Here is a 26,590-nt window from a genome sequence, read left to right as displayed (position 1 = left end):
GGGTGCAGGATATCGGACTCCCGCTGATCAGATGTTGATGACCTATTCTGAGGATAGATGATCAATATAGAAGACCTGGAAAAGCCCTTCAAAAATTTCCAAAGGAATCATAGTAAAGGATAAACATGAAAATCTTATATTATATGTCACACCAACCCAGATCTAAACTCATTATACATATAGTCCAAGAGATTTATAATTAATACAAGAAGGAGTATGTAAGTTGGGCAACCTCTGTGGACTATTAGGAAATATGACCTATTAAGCCTGGATTACTCATGAACAGCCTATTGTATACAGAAAAGGAATACAGCCCATATCCTTCAGGCCATTGTGAACAGGCGGAACTACCTGAAATAAAAAAAATCTGCCTGACTGCAAACCAGGTCTCTAAGGCTCCATTCACACGTCCGCAAAATGGGTCCGCATCCTTTCCGCAATTTTGCGGAATGGGTGCGGACCCATTCATTCTCTATGGGGATGGAATGGATGCGGATAGCACACAGTGTGCTGTCTGCAGCCGCAATTGCGGAGCACGGCCCCGATTTTGGGTCCGCAGCTCCGCAAAAAGATAGAGCATGTCCTATTCTTGTCCGCAGCTTGCGGACAAGAATAGGCATTTCTATGGGGGTGACGGGCTGGTGTGTTGCGGACCCGCAATTTGCGGGTCCGCAACACACCACGGACGTGTGAATGTAGCCTAAGTGCGAGGGTATTCTGTCCACCTGTAAAGCAAGATGAATTTCCCCACCAATAGCAGTCCACTTCTTACTAAAATAATCAAACGTGGAAAGTCCATCTCCTCCCATGAGATAATACACTCATTTCCAGAATCTAGAGTTGAAAGCACCCTGGATCTGAATACAATGAAATACCCACACCTGTTCAAGAAGCCATAAAACAGTATAGTTTCCAAAATCTGAATAGAAGAAGAGGAAGCCAGTAAATATGTCTAAGTATGCAGGATGCCATTCCATGATGACGACCCTCCCTGGTAGACCCATGATGGCTGTTCTTACAATATTCTCAACTTTTGCCCTTGGAATGCTTTCTACAGGTTTGTTGCAAATCATGAATATTTTAATAATATTCTTAAATGCCAATAAGTTGGTTGTCATGCCTCTGACAATATGATCTTCTACATGCCCAGGGTCTTCTCATATATGAAAAAGAAAATAGCCTCAATAAGATCATTGGTTGATCAAGCGGAAGAGTGCAAACATTATTTACAGCACAGTGGGTATGTTTGGACCCCCAACGATCAGGAGAACGGGGGTCCCGTTTCACCTTGCCTCTCCATTCATTCCCTATTGGACTGCCAGAAATACCGTAACCAAGCTGTACTCTGCTATCTCCAATAATCCCATAGAGAATGAATGGAGCAGCCAGAGAACATCTGCAGCCAGCTGCTCCATCAGGACAGGGTCCCAGCAGTCAAATTCCTAGCGATCAGTTAGTGATCCCCTATCTTGTGGACAGGGGATAACTTTAAAACGTGGCACAAATAAAGCTGCACATGGAGACTTAGTGGCAATGCTCTATAGTAAAATAAAATACAAAGAGGTGTCTCCTTGTGAAAGAGAACAAGCTCTATAGCGCCACCTATCGCAAGGGCCTCCATGTGAGTCAATATTTTACTTTTTAAGATGCATTGAAACATGCAAGGGAAAACAGCCAAGCCAGTAGGTGGCACTAGTGAGATGGTTCTCCTTCTAGTAGACACCTCTTTGCATATTATTTTTCCATTGAGCATTGCCCCTACTGTAAGTCTCTATACACTGCTGATTGTCTATAGGGGAGCCAGTTCTTACCTTAAACAGTGTCCAAGGTATCTCACACGGCCAGCAAGTTTCCTATTTCATACTGATGATGGGCAAACACCCCAGAACAGTTGCCTATATGGCTTGACTATTTGCCCTTGTCATGTTTTCAAGGTTTGTTAAAAAGTCAAACATTGACTCATAGATAGTCCTTTTTCCAATAGGTGGCACTAGTGAGATGGTTCTATTTCTCTATTTCTTTTTTCAATGAGAAGATACAAAAAGAAATTCAGAGTAGCTTATTAGAATTAGTATGTAGTGGCAAAACCATATATAGTGAGGGATGAAAATTATATGGTGTCTTGCCCACCTATTTTGGTTGTCCCCAATCATGAAAGATAGAGAAAATGCAGGACTGGCACTATCCTTCCACTACAAGAAAAGGATAGCACCAGACCTGAATTTTTCTCTGCCTACAGGACTCACAGCGGTGTTTCCTCCGTCAGTGACTTCAGACCACAGTTGCACAGTTGGTGCTGTTTCATTCTTGCACTTCATCAGGTACCCTGGGTCTCAAACAGACCCAGGGTATCCTGGTAATTTGGTAATGCTATCCTGGTAATTTATCATTGGAATTGGCCCTTACATACATTAAGGGCCCTTGCACATGACCGTATGCCCTCCGAGACATACCTTATGGCCCGATGCGCACAGCATCATAGTAACCTATGATGCTGTGCGCTCCTGTGTGCACGTTCAATGCCGCTCCGGGACTTATGGCCCGCTCACGGACCGCTCCGTGAGCGGGCCATAAGTCCCGGAGGGCATTGATCGTGCGCACAGGAGCGCACAGCATCATAGGTTACTATGATGCTGTGCGCATCGGGCCACCCGCAGGACTATTGTCCTGCACTCATATGATCTTATGTCTCGGAGGGCATACGGTCGTGTGCATGAGCCATAATACTTTGCTAGGGTAGGAACGATTTTGCAGGTAAATTATTTCTGTAGCAGACAAATCCCTCCTAATAAGAGTTAAGCCTTATTAACAGCAAAGTCGCTCAGTGGTTAGCACTGGTGACTTGTAGCGCTGGGGTCCTGGGTTTCAGTCCGACCAAGGACAACATCTGCATGGAGTTTGTACGTTCTCCCATCGTTGGCGTGTGTTTCCTCCCACACTCCAAAGACATACTGATAGGGGCCTTAGATTGTGAGCTCCATTAAGGACAGTGTGATGCTAATGTCTGTAAAGCGCTGTGGAATACGTCAGCGCTATATAAGTGCGTATAATAATTAACGTCTATTTTCCGTCCTAGGAATAATAGTCGGATTCTCATTCATGATCATGGCCGTGTTGCATTTGATTTTGTTCTGTCTCTCTGTCTCATTCATTTTTCACGTGCACTTCTAGGCAAAAAAAGGATTTCCAGAGCATCTCAAAGCATCAGTCTGTGAAGAACGGACTGAACACAGTTGGCATCTGTGTGCTGCCCGTGTTTTTTTATGGACCCATAGGGGCACATTTATTAAGACCGGCGTTTTAGACATCTGTATTAATAAAGGCCCTGCACTGGCGGAGGATCCGCCGAAGTTATGAAGAGGCGCAGGCCTCTCCATAACTTTGCCGCATCCAGCGCCAGTTCTAAATGTAAGACAGTTTCCAAGCTGTCTTACATTTATACCAATTTCTACGCCTAAAACAGGCGTAGAAGATGGTGAATGAGACGGCCTCCCGGCCCCTCCCCTTCCCTCTCCATGCCACACCCACAATTTTATGACCCCCATAGACTTTAAAAGGACAAAGTAGCGCATAGCACACTTTGGCACCATTGGTCCGCATACAAAATTGAAAAATACGCCCACTGAATTCAATGGAGAACACGGAGAGCACATGTCCATGATTCACTTACATGTGAATAAAGCCTTTTACTGTTATGGAAATGTTCTCAGGATTCACCAAGTCTGTATCTCTTTGTGGGGGTTAAAAGGGTTTCCCAGGAGTTTTCACTGATCATCTATCCTCAGTATCTGATCGGTGGGAGTCTGACACCCGGGACCCCCACCGATCAACTGTGTGAGAAGGCAGCGGCGCTCCTGTGAGCACCATGGCCTTTTCTCAGCAAACCAAGCACAGCGCCGTACATTGTACAGTACAGCGGCTGTGCTATTGCAGCTGAGCCCCATTCACTTCAGCGGGGCTGAACTGCGCCTAGGCCATGCGACCAATGAACTTGACGTCACATGACCCAGGCAAAGCTGGAGAAGGCCATGACGCTACTGCAAGCACCGCTGACTTCTCAAACAGCTGATTGGTGGGGTTCTCGGGTGTCGGACCCCCATGATCAAATACTGATGAGATCTCCAGAGGACAGGTCATCAGTGTAAAACTCTGGGAAAACCGGAGTTTACCACATTCCAGGTTGTACACGTACAGGGCTCACCCCTACAGCTACCATTAGATATAATGATAAATAATGATCCCTTGTAGCATTTGCTTTTGCATTTATGGTTCCAGCGTGATCTGTTATGATCAATCAAGTGTTTTATTTCACTGCAGACCAACCCTTTTAATCAAATTGGACGTACACCAGACTCCGAAATTAATTCAGACCCCACACCAGATCCCAAAATTAATAAAACCCCAGATTAGATCTCAAAAAATTTATTCAGGCACCAGATCCCTAAATCAAGCCTTAGACCAGACACATAACCCCTAAATTGATGAGACCCCTATGCAAGACCTCAGACCAGATCCCTAAAAAACCTGGACACTTACTTACCTCTCCTCAGCTTCCTGTTATTCTTGCTTCCAGCACACAGGTTCTGACACTGCTTAGTGCTTGGTCATAGAAACATAGAAACATAGAATGTGTCGGCAGATAAGAACCATTTGGCCCATCTAGTCTGCCCAATATACTGAATACTATGGATAGCCCCCGGCCCTATCTTATATGAAGGATGGCCTTATGCCTATCCCATGCATGCTTAAACCCCTTCACTGTATTTGCAGCTACCACTTCTGCAGGAAGGCTATTCCATGCATCCACTACTCTCTCAGTAAAGTAATACTTCCTTATATTACTTTTAAACCTTTGCCCCTCTAATTTAAAACTGTGTCCTCTTGTGGTAGTTTTTCTTCTTTTAAATATGCTCTCTTCCTTTACCGAGTTGATTCCCTTTATGTATTTAAAAGTTTCTATCATATCCCCTCTGTCTCTTCTTTCTTCCAAGCTATACATATTAAGGTCCTTTAACCTTTCCTGGTAAGTTTTATCCTGCAATCCATGTACTAGTTTAGTAGCTCTTCTCTGAACTCTCTCTAGAGTATCTATATCCTTCTGGAGATATGGCCTCCAGTACTGCGCACAATACTCCAAGTGAGGTCTCACCAGTGTTCTGTACAGCGGCATAAGCACTTCACTCTTTCTACTGCTTATACCTCTCCCTATACATCCAAGCATTCTGCTGGCATTTCGTGCTGCTCTATTACATTGTCTTCCCAGGACATTACCAGTATATGTGCCACAGCACTAAGCTTCCTAGACGTTGTGTGCCAGGGCCTGGTCGTACTGACCCAAAACAAAATCAGGAACCCATTTTCATGCTTCAGTTTTAGGCCTCATGCACTTGACTGTAGTTTCTGTCCACATCCCATCCATATTTTTTACATATTGGGTGCACACCTATTTATTTCAGTGGCACCGCAAAAGATGCGGACAGCACACCATGTCAGTTCCGCATTCCCTGCAACAAAAACAAACAAACATGTCCTATTCGCGTCCGTATTGCGGACAAAATAGGCATTTCTAAAAGAGGGTAGGACGTAGCGATCTAAAAAATGGGAGACGCACATGGCCGGTATCAGTGTCTTGCCGATCCGCAATTTGTGGACCGCAAAAACGGATATGGCTGTGTGCATAAGGCCTAATGGGAATTTGCTAAGTTAAAAATAAAAAGGAAACTAACAATTTTACATTTCTGGCAGTTTTTGGACATTACTATGAAAATGGGATATACCATATGTCCGGAGAAGCAAAATGCAAGTTATAGTCATTAAAGAGGACCTTTCACCTGTATAAACTATGTGAACCGAGTATGCTGCCATATAGAGCGGCGCCCGGGGATCTCACTGCACTTACTATTATCCCCGGGCGCCGCTCCGTTCTCCAGTTATAGGCTCCGGTACCTTTGCTCTGTAAGTTATAGTAGGCGGGTCTTCCCTTGTCCTGTGGGCGTCTCCTTCTCCTAGGCTGCAGCACTGGCCAATCGCAGCGCACAGCTCAAACCCTGGGAGGTTTTTTTCTCCCAGGCTGTGAGCTGTGCGCTGCGAGAATGGAGCGGCGCCCGGGGATAATAGTAAGTGCAGTGAGATCCCCGGGCGCCGCTCTATATGGCAGCATACTCAGTTTACATAGTTTATACAAGTGAAAGGTCCTCTTTAACTCAAAAGTGGGCAGATTTATCTCGCAGCAGAATATTGTGCTTGTGGCGTCTATAGTTTGCACAAAATTCATGATTTGGTTGTTAAATTATTATTTTTTGTTATTATTTATTATTAAAGCGCCATTCATTCCATAGCGCTGTACATATGATAAGAGGTATACATACATAATACAGACAATTGCACTAAGTATAAACAAGACGAGTTACAAACTGGCACAGAAGGAGAGGGCCCTGCCCGTGAGGGCTTACAATCTACATGGTATGGGAGAAGGACATAGTAGGTGAGAAGAAGCTGGTCATGGCATGTGAGGGATGCACAGGAGAAATCATGAAGGCGATTATGGGAAGAGGCGATAGGAGAGGAGAGAAGGAGGTCTTGTGAGGATCGGAGAGTGCGTGTGGGGATGTATCGGGAAAGTAGCTCAGAGATGTAGGGAGGGGACAGGTTGTGGACGGCCTTGTATGTATTTGTTAGTACTTTGAAGTGAATTCGCTGGGCAATGGGGAGCCAGTGAAGGGATTGGCAGAGGAGTAACAGGGTGGGAGGTGGATTAGTCAGGCAGCAGAGTTGAGGATAGATTGGAGGGGTGCGAGAGTGCTAGATGGAAGGCCACAGAGGAGAATGTTGCAGTAGTCTAGGCGGGAGATGATGAGGGCATGTACAAGCATTTTCGCAGATTCAAAGTTAAGGAAATGTGTCTAAATCTGTGAAATTGTTTAGGAAAGTGGTTGAATGCTCAAAATAAATAATCCTTATTTGCTACACAAAGCACCACAGCAATTTATACTATCTGAATTTTACACCGCTTTGTTTACGACCTTGGACTGGTATGTTTTTTTTGTCTAAAATATGCGGCAAAAATTGCCTATGACTGTGGCAAAACAAAAGGTGCAAAATAGACGCAGAAAAAATCTGGCATAGAAGTTGTCTAAAAACGGTCATAAATGAAAGAAAGTTGTGGCGCATACACGTCATATATTTGGTGCAGCAAGCGTGCTTCTCATATTCTGGTGCAAATCAAAGCACGATCCAGGCGCAGTGACATTGAGAACCAAAACGCTCTGGTGGTTAAGGAGTTAAGAGAAGACTAGGGAAGAGTAGCAGGATTATGAATGGGCAGGTCACCCACAGCTAATACAAAGTGACAACCAGAGAACCATATTTCCTGTGAAATGCCATGTCCCTATGATGCTTGTAATGTCAGTCCTGTGTCCCCTCCTTTCTCTGTTATCTCTGCCTCCCTCCTCCGCCCTCCTCACGCCTCCCCTGGGCTGCTCTCTCCAGTTCCCCTGCTTCTGCAGCTGGCTGTCAGTGCTTGCCATGTCTCGGCCTGGGGAGGAGCTGAGTGGGACCCTGTCGTACCGGACGGAGCCCAGGAGAAGCCCCCGGCTGAGCCTCTTCCACCTGAAGCTGACAGACTCTGCCCTTTCCTGCCTGCGGGACTTCCAGAAGGGACAGGTAAGCCCCCGACAAGAGGTCTGCAGTGTGAGGCTCTCCAGCTGCTGTACAACTACACATCCCAGTATGGAAGCTGAATGCTGGGAGTTGTAGTTCCACAGCAACTAAAGAGTCCCTGGTGACAGACCACTGCATTAATGGATGCCCTTATACATGTGTGGGGTAAGTGCTTTACTTTTGCCACACATCTGCTACCAACATCTCCATACTTAACCCTATTCTCTGTCGGCTGCTGCCCTGGCAATATGTGTGACATATAACTGGCCTGGTCATTAGATATATATATTTATGTCATTTTACTGTATGATAAACAACATTTTCTATCTTTATTTTCTCTTTGACACCGGTTGATTATGGTTCTGGTTGTTCATATTGGCCCACTGATCACGCCTTGAGCCTTTACCTTCCAGTCTCCATTTTATGTTCTCTCCCAGTGCGACTCCCCATCTGGTCTCCACGTTTCCTTTATTTCCATGATGTGCCCCGTGTGCTTTAAAATACGACGCCATCTGCTCTGCTCTACTGAAGGGTTCTTATGCCCTTGATATGTTATCTTTGATATTTGCACTGTACCACCTGTTGGCATATGTTATGTGATATCTACCATTGTGGCACTTGAGGTGTACCTTCCCGCTCTCTGGTGCCCTTTCTATCATTCACCCTCCCTCGTGGCATCAGGAACGTCACTTTGGCAGTTACTATGTAGGGTTTTGCCCCATGTGCCATGTACACCACCCGTCGCCCTAGACTGTGGTAGTAGTGCGTTTAGTCTAGGCTTGTTCATCTGGTGCACCAGTCTATGGTCAGTTTGGGGTAAATTGCAGAATAGAAATGGAAATATTATTGTGCTATATCTGATCATTACCATATTATACACTTTCTATGATATTGTGGAGGTAAGTCCAGCCTTATAACTGACACCCTTCTACCCACCTGTGGCTCAAGATCTGCTCCATTTAAACTTTTAGAATCTTGCTCCTTCACATGTATCAGTTGTGCTAAATTCTGTATTCATCCATACAACTCCCTGGCATGTAACTAGTTAATCCCAGATGATATCTGATTTTCATGAGCGCTGCCTTTCCTGACACCCTTAATCTCATCATATGCCCGCTATGCCTTCCAGTCACCTGAATGGCGTATACCGGCAGTCAGCGCAACATTGCCGAGCCGGTGTCACTTCAGATCTTAGGAGACATGTCAAGGAAGCAGCGAGGGCAATTTTCGATGCATTTAACAATCTGACACTTCTGATTTTCCGAGTAGGGGTGTTTAGTAGGCAGTTAGACTTGCCAGGCTATCAGTGCCCCAATGGCAGTCGCCAACCTAGGTTTACAGGCGCTGCAGCAGGACATGCTAGTGTGTATGGAGGGCTGAATGTGGGCGCAGCAGATGTATGATCTGCATGAGGTAATCATATACCGTAGGACATAATGACGGTGCTGCTGGTGCACGCTCTGCATGGCTTCTCGTCTGGTATCTGCACCTGTGCCCAAGCTGCAGATGTTACCACTACTGGGCGAAGTCTCAGTTTCTGAAATAAGCTTAAAATGGCAACTTTCAGTCTCACAGCATGTAATGAATGTATCGTATTAACTGTTTAACTGCCCAGTTTAGGTGGAAATGGGTAATATATCTATGTATATATCCCTTAAAAGCCATATAAATTTACCAAGGAACCCTCACGTACCGGACAAGCATGTAAGATAGCATTGCCTGACTACAGTACAATGTTCTTTAGTGTAGATCACTTGAGACTCTGTTCTTCCACGGTTATCACTACTAGGGGGTTATATATACGTTCAGAGGCATTTCTTGGCTATGTTCACATGCAGAAAAGCGAATCCTCAAAGAAACGTCAAATTTTGCTGCAGATTTGGTGGCGGTTTTATGCACCTTGACTAACCAGAAATACGCCTAAATTAGGCGTATTTCTGGCGCAGATTGCGGGCAAAGGTCCTACGACTTCTGCCCGCTCACCCCAGGTCTAAAAAAGTGGGCGTGGGAGGGGAAGGCGACGGACCAGTAGTCTCTTTTACCATTTTCTACGCCTGGTTTAGGCATAGAAAAAGGTCTAAATGTAAGACAGCTAGGAATCTGTCTTACATTTAGAAGATTCTTAGATTCTAAGATTGTAAAGGCCGGCACCTCTACATAACTCCGGCGGATCCTCCGCCAGCTATAGGGGTTATTAAGACTGGCGTCTAAAACGCCGGTCTTAATAAATGACCCCCCTTGTTGTCAAATATGCATGTATTTTGTAAATGCTCATTCACTTGCATCTTGTACTTTTCTGTGGTTCGTAATGCAAAATATCCACTGTTCCTAGCTAATGTGCCTGGGCTATACAGAACATGGCTTATATGATATCTAGAGGACACGGCATCATCAGTGCCTACACAGATGACTTGTAGTTATGGTTTTCTGTATATTCCCTAAATGAGATTTACTAAATTCTTTATGGTGTACTAACAACTCTATAGGGAGAATTTATGAAGATGGCATTTCATATTTTAGTTCTTTTTAAATGGGCTGGATTAAGATGTGCCAAATTTAGGTGCAGGCCTCTTAATAAATGTTGTACGTCTTCTGGCATGTAACCTATACTAAGGGTACTTTCACACTAGCGTTTTTCTTTTCCGGCATTGAGTTCCAACCTAGGGGCTCAATACCGGAAAAGAACTGATCAGGCATATCCCCATGCATTCTGAATGGAGAGTAATCCGTTCAGGATGCATCAGGATGTCTTCAGTTCAGTTTTTTTGACTGTTCAGGACGGAGATAATACCGCAGCATGCTACGGTTTTATCTCCGGCCAAAAATCCGGATCACTTGCCGGAATGCCGGATCCAACATTTTTTTCCATAGGAATGTATTAGTGCCAGATCCGGCATTCAAAATACCAGAATGCCGGATCCGTGTAAACCAAGTTCCAGCCATGTCTACAGACATACTGTAGCTGCAGACCTTTCAACATGTAGTAGTTCTGAAAATGAATTAAAAGGGCCTAGAAAATAAGTGTAATAGAAAAATTGGGGAAAATGTTTAAATAGAACCAGGCACACTATTAATAAAGCTTTATACTACCATATAATTACAAAGGTCCTAAGTAGCCTAGCGGCATATGGTGAATGCTGGCCATACGTATGTTCATTTGCTTCAAATCCCACCAATATTCCAACATTTATCACTTGCCACTGATTGACAGCTTTCTTCTGATGCATGGTAATAGGGAGAAAGCTGTCAATCAATGGAAGGGCAGGAGGAGCCCACATCATAAATGTGGTGAGAGATTCTCTTTACTTATATATTAATTTATTTTTGGCACATAATACACTGCTCAAAAAAATAAAGGGAACACAAAAATAACACATCCTAGATCTGAGTTAATTAAATATTCTTCTGAAATACTTTGTTCTTTACATAGTTGAATGTGCTGACAACAAAATCACACACAAATAATAAAATGAACATCAAATTTTTCAACCCATGGAGGTCTGGATTTGGAGTCACACTCAAAATTAAAGTGGAAAAACACACTACAGGCTGATCCAACTTTGATGTAATGTCCTTAAAACAAATCAAAATGAGGCTCAGTAGTGTGTGTGGCCTCCACGTGCCTGTATGACCTCCCTACAACGCCTGTGCATGCTCCTGATGAGGTGGCGGACGGTGTCCTGAGGGATCTCCTCCCAGACCTGGACTAAAGCATCTGCCAACTCCTGGACAGTCTGTGGTGCAACGTGACGTTGGTGGATAGAGCGAGACATGATGTCCCAGATGTGCTCAGTTGGATTCAGGACTGGGGAACGGGCGGGCCAGTCCATAGCATCAATGCCTTCGTCTTGCAGGAACTGCTGACACACTCCAGCCACATGAGGTCTAGCATTGTCTTGCATTAGGAGGAACCCAGGGCCAACCGCACCAGCATATGGTCTCACAAGGGGTCTGAGGATCTCATCTCGGTACCTAATGGCAGTCAGGCTACCTCTGGCGAGCACATGGAGGGCTGTGTGGCCCTCCAAAGAAATGCCACCCCACACCATTACTGACCCAATGCCAAACCGGTCATGCTGGAGGATGTTGCAGGCAGCAGAACGTTCTCCACGGCGTCTCCAGACTCTGTCACGTCTGTCACATGTGCTTGAAGAGCACAGGGCGCCAGTGGCGAATTTGCCAATCTTGGTGTTCTCTGGCAAATGCCAAACGTCCTGCACGGTGTTGGGCTGTAAGCACAACACCCACCTGTGGACGTCGGGCCCTCATATCACCCTCATGGAGTCTGTTTCTGACCGTTTGAGCAGACACATGCACATTTGTGGCCTGCTGGAGGTAATTTTGCAGGGCTCTGGCAGTGCTCCTCCTGTTCCTCCTTGCACAAAGGCGGAGGTAGTGGTCCTGCTGCTGGGTTGTTGCCCTCCTACGGCCTCCTCCATGTCTCCTGATGTACTGGCCTGTCTCCTGGTAGCACCTCCATGCACTGGACACTACGCTGACAGACACAGCAAACCTTCTTGCCACAGCTCGCATTGATGTGCCATCCTGGATAAGCTGCACTACCTGAGCCACTTGTGTGGGTTGTAGACTCCGTCTCATGCTACCACTAGAGTGAAAGCACCGCCAGCATTCAAAAGTGACCAAAACATCAGCCAGGAAGCATAGGAACTGAGAAGTGGTCTGTAGTCACCACCTGCAGAACCACTCCTTTATTGGGGGTGTCTTGCTAATTGCCTATAATTTCCACCTGTTGTCTATTCCATTTGCACAACAGCATGTAAAATTGATTGTCACTCAGTGTTGCTTCCTAAGTGGACAGTTTAATTTCACAGAAGTGTGATTGACTTGGAGTTACATTGTGTTGTTTAAGTGTTCCCTTTATTTTTTTGAGCAGTGTATGTCCCTCAGGAGGTCATTAAAAGACCTCTGGGGGACACTGACAGAGTTGCTCAAGGGCTCCTTAGACCCTGCCGCTCTGCTCCTGCCCCGAGACACCTGGCGGTCACCGCTGCTCCCTGCTCTTGCTGTATGCACTGACCTGCTTCACATCCTCTCCTGGGTGAAAGCTGTAGTGGTCTCCTGGTTGGATGCTACAGCTGTCACTCAGAGCAGATGGGCATGGCTGTGAAGCAGCTCCATGCAGAGAACCCACAGCACTTCCTGGGCAGAATTTTGCAGAATAAAACTTCATATTCACATGACTCCTGATGATAGTAGTTCCACAAAAGGCATGTCTGTCCTGCTTTCCACAGCTCCTACCTAGTGCTGTCAGCAGTTGAACATGGACAAATGTGGTAGCAGACAACTTTTAATGATACTGTAACAGGAATAGTAATAACAGGCTGCACTCCTACAAACATCGGCTTATACCAACAAGAAAAACATTTCAGTTTGCTGGAGATTTAAACAATGGACTGCGTTTTTTTCTATCTATAGTCGCCTACAGTCTTGCATGTCTTCCACTTGACTACCGTTAAGAGGAAATTACAATGATAAGGAATAGATAAGGGTTGTGAGGCCGTTGTAAATGTCAAATTTAAATGTCTATACTGATAACCTAGCAAATATTATTGAACAGTTATATTTCTATATTTAAACACTGCAAAACAAAAGATGGTCGCGCAAATCGTGGTGCTAGAAATATGCATCCATGGAAGCCAACATTAAAATGTAAAATGAATGTAAAAGGATTTTCATATAAAAGAGTGTCTCAGGCTCAAAAGAATTGACTTATGGCCCCTCTCTCATTCCTAAATACTTTCACAAGACATAACTGTGAATGTGTTATTTGTGCATGTGCACTGGCCAGGAGTGCACTAGAGAAGAATCTAGGCAGGGCAAGATTTGTTTATGCAGAGCCTACCCAGCATTAAAGTATGTGAGCACTATTTATATTTTTGTGATGGGCAGTGAAAACACTGCTATGGATAATATTTAAAGGAGAAAATACAAAAATTATTATAAGGCTAATTAATATAAAATTGAAGGCGACTAGCCCTTTTTATTCACAAGCAACATTTTTTGAAGCCTCTAATCCAGTGATGGCGAACCGTTTAGAGGCCGAATGCCCAAACTGAAACCCAAAACCCACTTCTTTATTGCAAAGTGCCAGCACGGCAATTTACCCTGAATACTACAGTCCAATATAGTGTATCATTATCATTTAGCTATAATATCCTGCCTACATTCAGTGCGCTGCCTGTGCTGTTCATAGTGCGCCCTGTGCTGATGAATGGCAGGAAAAGTCTAAGGCATATTGGTACACCATAGACTTTTTCCATAGCACGGTTGCCCACAGAGAGGGCTCTGAGTGCCCCATCTGGCACCCGTGCCTTAGGTTCGCCACCACTGCTCTAATCTGTGTATTTGAATCTACTGCTGATAATGCAAACTCGTAGATAGACACATGTTCTCTTGTCTCAGTACATTGTGACTGTGAAACAACCAAGATGCCTTGTAGGTTATTAAATAGGCTGCCAGATGATTGTTGTCAGAAGATGTCCATTCATGCCCATCATTTTCTAGTCATCCAGCCACTGGTAATTGAGCCCTAGCCTCAGCTGTATGCCAACAAGGTGTTCATTGATTTGGGGCAATCAACATTGAATAGTGCACTGTATGGGTTTAAAAGTAATATCAGGAAGTATTACTTTACTGAGAGAGTAGTGGATGCATGGAATAGCCTTCATGCAGAAGTGGTAGCTGCAAATACAGTGAAGGAGTTTAAGCATGCATGGGATAGGCATAAGGCCATCCTTCATATAAGATAGGGCCAGGGGCTATTCATAGTATTCAGTATATTGGGCAGACTAGATGGGCCAAATGGTTCTTATCTGCCGACACATTCTATGTTTCTATGGCAAGAATATGGTGGTTGTAGGAATGAGTAGGACTTTTCATCCTTCATGAGCTTTTAATATGGCAGCAAGTAAGTAAATATAGCTGTAGGTAGAATAACCTGTAAAGAACTTACAAATGTTTAGAGAGCCATGCCATTGTTCATGTAACAGAACCAACGTGGACGGAAACAAGTTGCTGGGTAGTACATTATACGGCGAGCGTGACAACAATATTGCCACTGTATAGGAATTGTTTGGGGACTGAAACCAGGTAGCTTGTTAAACAAACAAAAGAGTGATAAACACCAAGAACCAAAATAAAAAATAGGTCGAAAGACAGGAAAGCCTGCCGGAGCATATCAATCATCAGCAAGAAACATGGGAACACCTTTTTGTTTTTCACCAAGCTGTATATAAGTTTACAGGAAGCAATTGCCACCTAGAGGTGTTTGTATGAACACTTCTTCCCGATAATTAACCTGTGCAAAAAACTTGGCCTGTCACTAGCACATTGGCCCAGTTACACAAGGGATGTGCTGCTGACAATATGCAAAGTGAACGGGGAAGGAACGATCATAATAACCATTTTGTCCCTTTTTCACTTTGTATTTGGATGTATGGAAGACCCTTTAAATGAGCATCGATCAGCTCATATATGGTCAATCGTTATTGGCCCATATAGCAGGACCCTAGGTTCAAGTCAGCACTGTGGTTCAGTGGTTAGTACTGGTGCCTGGCAGTGCTGAGGTCCTGAGCTCAAATCTGAGCAGGGACAACATGTGCATGGAGTTTGTATGTTCTCCCCGTGTCTGCGTGGGTTTAATCCAGTTTCCTTCCACACTAAAAAAATAGGCAAATTGGCTAACTACAAAAATTGACCCTAGTGGGTGTTGGGGTTGAGCGCCTATATGGCAGCCACTTATTTCTCAGTGAGTCGCCCCAGTCACCGTCCCTGTGAGAAAAGCCCATTACAAATGTTTGTTGTCGTCATTCAAGTCATCATCTGTTCCAGAAAAACCTAGCTAGCTACGCAGCATCTTTTCCAAAATGAACAATATTCCAAAATTTGTTGGAGGAACATAGTAACATAGTACATAAGGCCGAAAAAAGACATTTGTCCATCCAGTTCGGCCTGTCATCCTGCAAGTTGATCCAGAGGAAGGCAAAAAAAAAAAAAAAACCCTGTGAGGTAGAAGCCAATTTTCCCCACTTTAGGGGAATAAAAAATTCCTTCCCGACTCCAATCAGGCAATCAGAATAACTCCCTGGATCAATGACCCCTCTCTAGTAGCTATAGCCTGTAATATTATTACACTCCAGAAATACATCCAGGCCCCTCTTGAATTCCTTTATTGTACTCCCCATCACCACCTCCTCAGGCAGAGAGTTCCATAGTCTCACTGCTCTTACCGTAAAGAATCCTCTTCTATGTTTGTGTACAAACCTTCTTTCCTCCAGACGCAGAGGATGTCCCTTCGTCACAGTCACAGTCCTGGGGATAAATAGATGATGGGAGAGATCTCTGTACTGACCCCTGATATATTTATACATATTAATTAGATCTCCCCTCAGTCGTCTTTTTTCTAAAGTGAATAACCCTAATTTTGATAATCTTTCAGGGTACTGTAGTTGCCCCATTCCAGTTATTACTTTAGTTGCCCTCCTCTGGACCTTCTCCAGCTCTGCTATGTCTGCCTTGTTTACAGGAGCCCAGAACTGTACACAGTACTCCATGTGTGGTCTGACTAATGATTTGTAAAGTGGTAGGACTATGTTCTCATCACAGGCATCTATGCCCCTTCTGATGCAACCCATTATCTTATTGGCCTTGGCAGCAGCTGCCTGACACTGGTTTTTGCAGCTTAGTTTGCTGTTTATTACAATTCCTAGATCCTTTTCCATGTCAGTGTTACCGAGTGTTTTACCATTTAGTATGTACGGGTGACTTGCATTATTCCTTCCCATGTGCATAACTTTACATTTGTCAGTGTTAAACCTCATCTGTCACTTATCTGCCCAAGCCTCCAATCTATCCAGATCCCTCTGTAGTAGTATACTGTCCTCTTCAGTGTAAATTACTTTACACAGTTTAGTGTCATCTGCGAAAATTGATACTTTACTATGCAAGCCTTCTACAAGATCATTAATAAATATATTGAAGAGAATAGGGCCCAATACTGACCCCTGAGGTACTCCACTAGTGACAGTGACCCAATCTGAGTATGTACCGTTAATAACCACCCTCTGTTTTCTATCATTGAGCCAGTTACTTACCCACATACAGACGTTTTCTCCCAGTCCGAGCATTCTCATTTTATATACTAACCTTTTATGTGGTACAGTGTCAAATGCTTTGGAGAAGTCCAGATATACGACATCCATTGATTCGCCGCTGTCAAGTCTAGAACTTACCTCCTCATAGAAACTGATTAAATTAGTTTGGCATGACCGATCCCTCACGAAGCCATGCTGATATGGCGTTATTTGCTTATTTCCGTTGAGATGCTCTAAGATAGTATCTCTCAGAAAACCTTCAAACAGTTTACCCACAACAGATGTTAAACTTACCGGCCTATAGTTTCCAGGCTCTGTTTTTGGTCCGTTTTTGAATACTGGCACCACATTTGCTATGCGCCAATCCTGTGGGACATTCCCTGTCAGTATAGAGTCCGCAAATATCAGAAATAAGGGACTGGCTATGACATTACTTAATTCCCTTAGGTTACGGGGGTGTATGCCATCCGGTCCCGGCGATTTGTCTATTTTAATCTTTTTAAGTCACTGATGTACTTCTTCCTGGGTCAGACAGGACACTTATAATGGGGAATTTATTTTTACATTCTGCATGTCATCTGACTGTTTATTTTCCTCAGTGAATACATTGGAGAAAAAAATATTTAACAGCTTTGCTTTCTCCTCGTCGCTCTCTGCGACTCCCCCCTCAATACTCTTTAAAGGGCCGACACCTTCAGATTTATACTTTTTAACATTTATATACTTGAAGAACATTTTAGGGTTAGTTTTACTCTCTTTGGCAATTAATCTCTCGGTTTCTTGTTTGGCCGCTTTTATTTGTTTTTTACATGTTCTATTTTTTTCTTATAGTTTTTTAGTGCTTCCTCGCTACCCTCCTGTTTTAGTGATTTATATGCTTTCTTTTTGTCATTTATTGCTTTCTTTACAGTTCTGTTTATCCACATTGGTTTCTTTTTGTTCCTTAACCTTTTAATCCCATACGGTATGTACCTCTCACAATGAGATTTTAGGATGTTTTTAAAGATATCCGATTTTGTGGTTGTATTTTTATTTTTGAGGACTTTGTCCCAGTTAGTTAGCCCTATGGCCTCTCTTAGTTGGCTAAATTTAGCTTTTTTGAAGTTTGGTATTTTTGTTCCTCCCTGTAGGAATGCTCTTTTGAATGATAATTGGAAGGTTATTACTTTATGATCACTATTTCCCAGGTGTCCCCCAACCTGCACGTCTGTTGTTCTGTCAGGCCTATTGGTTAATACTAAGTCCAGTATGGCCGTCCCTCTAGTCGGGTCCTGAACCAGTTGGGAGAGGTAATTGTCTTTGGTTATTGCCAAGAACCTGTTTCCCTTATGAGATATACAAGTTTCATGTAGTGCTTTTCTTCTAGGTCTTTATATGGTGTCTGAGTGGTCAGTAACAGTGAGAGCAGCCATTACTACATGTCCATATGCCTTTTTACTAACAGCAAGAAAATCAACCAGTCACTGTTTTCAGACACTTATAGCCTTAGAGAAATCTGATAAAAGATTCTGAAGGTTATTTACCCATAAAGAGTCTGTCTGTAAAGGACTGTTCTCATATTTATCATGATATTATCAGTTGTGTTTCTACTTAACAGCCGGCAACTCACATCTTTAGTGGAATGTACTGGATTCAGCATGGGGTTGAATATTTAACTTGCAGCTGATGAGCGGAAGTTGGCTCAGACTGACAGTGTTTATGAGCTAAAAGCCAAATGAGTCGCTACAACAATGGAATTCAGATGCCATATTTTGTGTGCCAACCTCCCAACCCCATCAACAGCTTGCCAACGATGTTGGATCATAATCTAATTATGCAACTATGGAGCATATTTATTAAGAGCAGCGTTTTAGACGCCGGTCTTAATAAAAACCTACTCCTAAAACAGGCGTAGAAAATGGTAAATGAGATGGGCCTGCCGGCCTGTCCCCTTCCCCGCCCCCACACCAAGCCCACTTGTTTAGACCTGGCGTGAGCTGAGAAAAGTCGTAGATATACGCCGAAAATAGGCGTATTTCAGTTTAATTAACCCCCTATGTTTTTGACCGACGTAAACAATAGTCATACCATAGTTTTCGATCTGTGCTTCAATCGAACGTCAAAATCAGATAAGGGTATCTGGAATTATAATTATTGATAATAAAAAAGAACTGATTAAAAAATAAATAAGGGTGAAAATGTTCAGAAAAACTGTCTTCTGTATATAAGATATGCAAATTCCTTTTCTTTAAAATGGTTTTAAGAACAGTTCTAGAGACATAGACAGTAGGAATACAGAAATAAGATGGACATCCACAGTTGCATGGAAAAATGTCTTCGAGGATGGATGTCCTGAAATAAGCCCGGTATGCATAATATACTGTATGGTGGAACCAAAAAATCTGTTGCAGGAAATCTGGTCTGGATGGGGGCTGGTCTTCTCAAAGAAGTTTGAGAAAGGTCAAGTACATGTGTTTAATCAGGACATGTATCTCAGATTAGACTCTAAATCCTTTTACTGAAGAATGAGCAAACGTGCTTCTGTTGGATGATTGATCTCCTAAAATCATAATTTCTGAGCAGCAGATAGTGCAGTGTAAACAGGGATCTGCTGCCTAGGAACAAACAATCTGTATGGGGACAAACGGTCACAGTAGCAATTACTTGTCCTCATATGGCCGACATAATTGCTACTTGTAAATACAGCATCATTTCATCTGACAGTCATGGTAAAAGGACCATTAGGTGCTGGCCGAAAGATACAATCACTTGACGAACCAACCATTGCTGGGAGTGGGCAATTATCGGGAGCAATTATTTTTTACAAATGCAGATACCTGATAATTGATCCAACCAAGCAAAATTCAAAGTCAAAGAATTTTTCATACTATGGCATAATAATTGCCTAATATCATGTTATTAATCAAGTAGCTTCCACTTATTGTTGCTACTCATCTTTATACATAGCACTAGCTAATTTGAAGAGCATGCTGTTTGTACCATTCAGCATAGGTATATAAGGGCATTAGAGGCAGAGCGTGTTAAAACCTCATTTGTATCCCTTTCTTGCCAGAAAGCTAGAGGAGCATAAATGGCCCATAAGTCTCCTCACACCGATTAAGGTGATCTCTTCCCAAGGAGAGATAGTACCCCCCAAATCCAGTATCATAATGCTTGTACAGACCAGCAGGACTTCAGACTTGGAGGAGGGTGTAATGACAATGGACCATGTAGGCCCTCTCCCAATAAGTGTTTGGTTTGTATACAGAGCAGTAGTATGAGCTGTGTCTCACATATAACTGTATGGAGCAGCAGAGAGTATGCTTGACCATTGCTTCATACAAGTCTTAATTGACAAGGTTGTACTAGTTAGGATTAGCCTTAAAAGTGATAGCCAGGGGTAGCCATAACATGTGCAACCTGTGCAGCTGCACAGGGGCCCACTGCAATGTTAAAAACAGCTTCCTTCTACTAGATTGTAAGCAAGTGACTGAACCAATACATTTCATGGCTCCCAAATACTAGTGGATTGTTATAGGGTATCTTTCATCACTTACCAGTAGGTCTGCAGATTCTGATTGTATTTCCAAATGTGCTGGCAATTTGTAGAGAAAAAGGCATTTTATAATAGGCAAATTACCCTCTAGGTGCAAAGAGGGTGGTGCTGTTGCACCCAGAGGCTCTGCTCCCTGTCAGTTTTGCTGTGCCTCCACTGCTGTGACAGGGCAGGCAGTAAAAACATATGTATTTAGGGCCCTGAACCCTCTCAAGAGTGTGTTCGGCACATGCAAAGTAAAGGGATGAAGACCGCCAGGCAGATGGGCAATCTCCATCCATTTGCTGCGCATGTGCTGAACATGCTCTGACGAGACTTCAAGGTCAGGTGTGAATATGTTTTCACTGCCTGGCCTGTCTGTCACAGTGGTGGTGGTGCGGAATAGCAGACAGGGAGCAGAGCCTCTGGGTGTAACGAGGTGCAATGGCACTGCCTTCATTGCACCTAGGGGTTAATTTGCATATTATAACAAGTCGGCACATATGGAGATATCAGACTCTTCAGACAACCACTGATATATGGCGGACGACCATTTCCCCAACTGGTAAGTGATGACAGAGACATAAGAAAAGGACCTATATACCATTCTTGCACATGTGGTATGACCATTTGTTGTCTGTGTCGGCCCCTGGTGATTGCTGGAGATAGCTGGTAAATGTTCTGGAAATAGCTCTTGAAAGTTTCAATGTGTACACAAGTGAAAATGTCTCCTTTTGCCAATTCACCACGTCCTACTGCAGCTGTCAAGCTTTGTCATCCCTCGAGAAGGTCTGTATACTGTACATGGCGATGGGCAAAGTATACACAAGACTCAAGCTGCCCTTGTAAGTCAGACTGCAGCCACAGTGCTTGCTGTCGCTTTTTGTAGGATTCTTCTGGTCAGGTTGCAGAGAATAAATAAGGTGGTGGCTGGTTTAACAGCCCTCCGCCTTCATTCACAGGCCCCTTGCAGTTCCATGGGCGTCTTCTGTATCCCCTGTTATACCATATCTGAGACAAAGCCATCGCTACGTGATTCACCTCTTGTGAGGCTAGATCTTCTTATATTTAGATACAGTAAAACGTCAAATCAGTTGTAATTAAAAATCATGCCGTGAAAGAACTGGTAATTACAGAGTTTCGCTGGCATGATTGCCTGGCTGAATCACCTTGTACAAACTGCATCTTCCTACCTGCCAATCATTCATAGAGACTGAGCCTTGGATTGCTCAAGAGAGCTTCATGTTGTACTTATAACTGGGCTGCACCTGGACGTCAAGCTAATTATAAAAGCTTTCTTTAATCAGTATTTAAACGTATGGGTATTTGTTAACACCTCTGTTTTCAAACATTACTCTGTAGGGATCAGGAACAGTGGTTGGTGCTAATGTCATTTAACTGGATACTGGAGATGACAGGACATCATTAGACTATTTCAGGTATACAGGCGTGTAAATGCTCCCATACACATTAGTGTATTTGTCAGACAAGTCTGGTGGAAACGGTGATTTCAGGTCACAATCTAATGTGTATGTTGAGCTCCCAACTCTTCCCTGACGGATGCTGTCGGGGGGAGAGAAGGAAAAGGAGATTTTTTTTTTGCCTGATCCATTTGTTCTCACAAGAGATAAGCTGCCTCCAAAAGTGACTGGCAGCAGCTTTCTCCTCTTTCACCATGGCTGAACCAAACATGTATGTGTATGGGGAAGTCGGGGGATAGCCATCGACCAAACAATTATTTGTCCGACAGTGATTGACCATGAATGGCCGGCCACCTTTATCACATAAGGGACTAATGGCTGGTTTACACGGCCCACTTGTTTGGCAGATTATGAGGGATGAACGTTCCAAGAACTAGCCTGAACAATTTTTAGGATTAACTTACATTCTTAGAATCATGAATGGCAAATAGAAACATTTCTGACATTAATAATTAATTCATTTGAAAAATTATGTGGACAGGCCACAATATTGACTGCTGCTTGAAGTGGCTCGAGCGATTGTTAACAATATTAAATGCTTCACTAGCCTATTGTCTGTGCCAGTCATGGTACTGGTTGTCCATTCATTTTACAGTTCAATTAATTCTTTAAAGGGGTTGTCTAGGCTTTTTCTATTGATGACCTATCTTCAGGATAGGTCATCAATATCAGATCGGCGGGGTGCCGGGTATCGAACAACCAGCACTCCCGCCAATCAGCTGTATGAAGAGACGGCGCGCGCACGTACCGTCTCCCTTCCTGTCCACTACTGCTGTCCCATAGACATACAACGGAGAGCAGGAAGAGAGAAGGGAGACGGCACGTGCACACTGCGTGCGCCGTCTCCTCATACAGCTGATTGGCGGGGGTGCCGGGTGTCAGACCCCCGCCGATCTGATATTGATGACCTATCTTGAACATACGTCATCAATAGAAAAAGCCTGGACGACCTCTTTAACTCTTACCCACAAAGCTCTCCACAGTGCTGCACCTAGCTACATCTCCTCCATCATTTCTATCGACCACCCTATCCGTCTCCATGTTCTCCCAATGATCTAAGACTAACATCCTCCATAATCTTAACCTCTCACCCATGTCTCCAAAGAGTTTTATGCACAATCCTGGACAATGAGATTAATTTCCAACATCCTTAGTTTAAAGTGTACCCTAAAAAGAAAGAATTGTAGGCAGGCCTATCACATTTGTTACCTGACTCATTTCCTTTCTACATCGGTCCTCAGAACCTCATATCTACATTCGCTTTTATCCCCATACTCTTGGCATTCAAATGCACTTGATATTGGTGCATACACGGATACTAGCTGTGACTAGCTCATGCATCTCTATGTGCACTACCTTGTTTTATAAGAGATGGTTGGACCATTGTACAAAACCAATACAGTTTATAGCTTGTATCGGCCCAGCCCTATTCCCTCATAGATTTTAAGCTCTTTTGAGCAGGGCCCTTGCTCCATGTTAATTAGTTTATAATGCAATGTCTGATTTTGTCTGTACATGCATCCTCTGAATTGAAAGTGCTGTGGAATATGTCGGTGCTGTATAAATGAAGATTATAATCATCCTCTTTACCATGTAAAGTATAAAAACTATATAGAGGTTATTGAGATCATGGACGGTGGAGTCTGTTACTCCCCTTTGTGCTATTAAATAAATATGTACACTTTTGCAACCTTGATTTATTGCTCCAATGTATGTAAAATAACATCATTATGTATATACCGGTGTTATAGTTTCAGACTACAAACAAACCCTACGTGTAGTCTGATCCTGTAATCATGTGTTAATCCACCCTTTCTGCCCTCTCTTCTTGCTATCCCGACAGTAGGTTAACTGCATAGGAACTGAGTACTCAAAACAGTAGTACTGTATTGTTTTTGTTTTTTAAACTGACTGATTTGCAAAGTAACCTTTCAACTATTAAGCTGAAATGTTTTGACTATGCTGGATGTGTACAATTTCTTTATAAGCATCAGTCATTCTAAATTTAGAGACCTACATAACTGACCCAAATAGAGTTTATGCTGCCTCACTATTTAACAATGCTGTCGTGTCTCTGTTATTAATGGGAATGTGTCATCAGAAAATGACCTTGTTTAGATCATGTTTTTTATTTTCAATGTCACTATCTATATAAAAAAAATAAAATTAAAATCCTGCATTTTTCACACTGGTCTTTAAGCCTTATAATAATAGGCACCACTTATTGGTCTGCACAGATAACTTTACTGCAGTTATATGCTTATTATTACAGATAGGATTTACATTACTCCCTATTAGTGTTGATCACGAATATTCGTAATTTCGAATATTCGATTTTTTTTTTTTTTTTTTTTATATTCGATAATTTTTTTTAAATCAGTGCACATGATCCCTCCCTGCTTCTAGCTTGTGGGCCAATAAGAAGGCTGCAATATACTTGACTTTAGGAGTAGTGTTGTTTGCGAATTTTGCTCTATATATTCTTTTTTTTTCGAATATTCACTATATTGCTATATATTCTTGTTTTAGCAATATAGCGAATATTTGGGAAAAAAACGAATATAGAGCAATTTAGCTAATATAGTGCTATAGTCTTTTTTTGAATAGTTGTAATTTTTTTTCCAATCTGAACTTCAGATGAGAAAAAAATTACAACTATTAGACAAAGAAGAATATAGCACTATATTAGCTAAATTGCTCTATATTCTTTTTTTTAGAATATTCGCTATATTGCTATATATTCTTGTTTTAGAATATTACGAATATTAAAAAAAACGAAGTTATAGCAATATAGCGAATATTCGAAAAAAAACTAATATAGAGCAATTTAGCTAATATAGTGCTATAATATTCTTTGTCTAAAAGTTGAAAAATTCGCAATAAAAATGTGAAAACTCGAATACGAAAATTTGCATATTACACGTATGTAAAAAAAATCGTAGAATATAACGAATATTCGAATTTGCGAATATTCGACGAATATTCTACGAAATATTCGCGAAATATCGCGAATTCGAATATGACCCCTGCCGCTCATCACTACTCCCTATATCTCCTATGTATGATTAACACAGGATCCCTCATTCACAATAAGTGATATCACAGCTTATCTACTCCCTCCTGACCTCTGCACAGAGTATGCCTAGAAAACTCTCCCATAGAAATCAATGAGAAGTCAATGAGGTCCCTTTCTGTCCATTGCTGTAAAACATATCTGTAAATGAACAGCTCATGCAAGATGGCAGCCCCCATAATCATGTTGAGGAAACAATAAAAAAAATTACCCTCAAAGAATAAAAACAGATTAGAAAACAAAAATATTTGTCGCTATCTGGTTTTAACTGGCAGAAAAAAAATTCAGTGACACATTCCCTTTAAGGATTAGATGAACTGTGCCTTGTCTTTTATTACATGTTAACAGCTCCGTTCAGTGACTTATGTCTTCTCTTTTGTGAAGGGTTCAGCAGCCTCATTGCCACAGCCTGTGATCACATTCCAGGAAAACCAGGGGGTGAGTAACCTCTCTCACAATACAATGATTAACATGGATATGCTAATGATAAGATTGAAGTTATCTGTGTGTGTCTCAGAAAATCAGTACTGATGAGGAACCATAGGTGTCATATTAACATAACGTATTAACAAATGACACTACAACTTTTGTTTTCTTACTGTAAAAGTATAGCTCCTAGATGGGACAAACCCAGACACTCAGCATATACACAGATATAATACAAAAATGTATATACAAAAATGTATCTTTATTGAAATCGATAAAACAAATAAATAGATGCATAAATTGGCATGGAGAGTGCACACAATATGTCGGGACATCAAGTTATAGCATTGCAAGTAGTGGAAAAGGTGGGATGGAAAAACAAGTATAAATAAATACAAAATGAAACCATGTGGTTTCCCGACCTAGATAAAAAAAACATGATTCACAACATATACACAATACAGACCCAGCTAGTGGCATCTCCTAGAGACCCCCGACACGTGTTTCACGTCAGCTTCCTCCTTCCTCCATCTTTTTGGACAGGCTCCCAAATAGGCAGTGGCATAAATAGATTTATGGTCAGGGCTAGGACAACATCGGCGTACGCAGAGAAACCTGCCCTGAACATAGTGGCTGAATTGTGCCGGAAGCCACGGGCGCGGGTACACCAGTGAGGGAAAAAGGGGGCATACCTGATGGAAACCTGAGAAAAATTGGTCGGGAGGGAGGGGCGTGAGACTCGGGCGCCCGGCTGAAACGGAGGGGGGTGACTAAATAGCCAGACGCCCCTCCCACAAATGCAGGCTGGTAACAGCCTTACAATTTATGGTCAGGGCTAGGACAACATCGGCGTACGCAGAGAAACCTGCCCTGAACATAGTGGCTGAATTGTGCCGGAAGCCACGGGCGCGGGTACACCAGTGAGGGAAAAAGGGGGCAAAAAACAACAGGTAGGTACAACACTTTTATTTACAAATTACAAAGCCAGAGAACGAAAGGCATGGGATATCTCCGTTTGGGGATTGGGTATGTACCTGGTAAAGCAGGAGGATCGCCACCGCCCCATAGACCGGATGACGTGGGCCGGCACCCGATGACGGGAAGCAGCGGAGGCTGCCCCTATACGAAATGAGTGCCCTGAGATTACCTTGGGGTCATAGCCTAAACCCTGGGCGAGAACACGGATATAAGCGATGAATTGCGAGGTGCTGAGAGGCTTGCCTGCGTGCGGCAAGAGTGGACTGTCGGGCAATGAACCTTGGATGAGTGCCGTCAGTTGGTGCAGCACGTGAACTGGGCACCAATTGTTCAAGGTCGGGTAGAA

General features: G+C 43.0%; 1 protein-coding gene across 1 annotated transcript in view; it reads left to right on the top strand.

The window, feature by feature from the left end:
* Positions 1-7,484: 7,484 nt before the first annotated feature.
* ELL3 (elongation factor for RNA polymerase II 3) overlaps positions 7,485-26,590 on the top strand; it is a 152,811-nt gene continuing 133,705 nt past the window's right edge. Inside the window, exons 1-2 of the mRNA XM_040414104.1 lie at positions 7,485-7,662; positions 25,225-25,278. Of these exons, the coding sequence (XP_040270038.1) occupies positions 7,525-7,662; positions 25,225-25,278 (192 nt within the window). The 5' untranslated portion in view covers positions 7,485-7,524. The remainder of the gene's footprint in view (positions 7,663-25,224; positions 25,279-26,590) is intronic.

This window comes from Bufo bufo, chromosome 1, assembly GCF_905171765.1.
Source record: "Bufo bufo chromosome 1, aBufBuf1.1, whole genome shotgun sequence".
NCBI lineage: Eukaryota > Metazoa > Chordata > Amphibia > Anura > Bufonidae > Bufo > Bufo bufo.
Note: the sequence above shows the minus strand (reverse complement) of the source record. Positions and strands in the feature narration are given on the sequence as shown.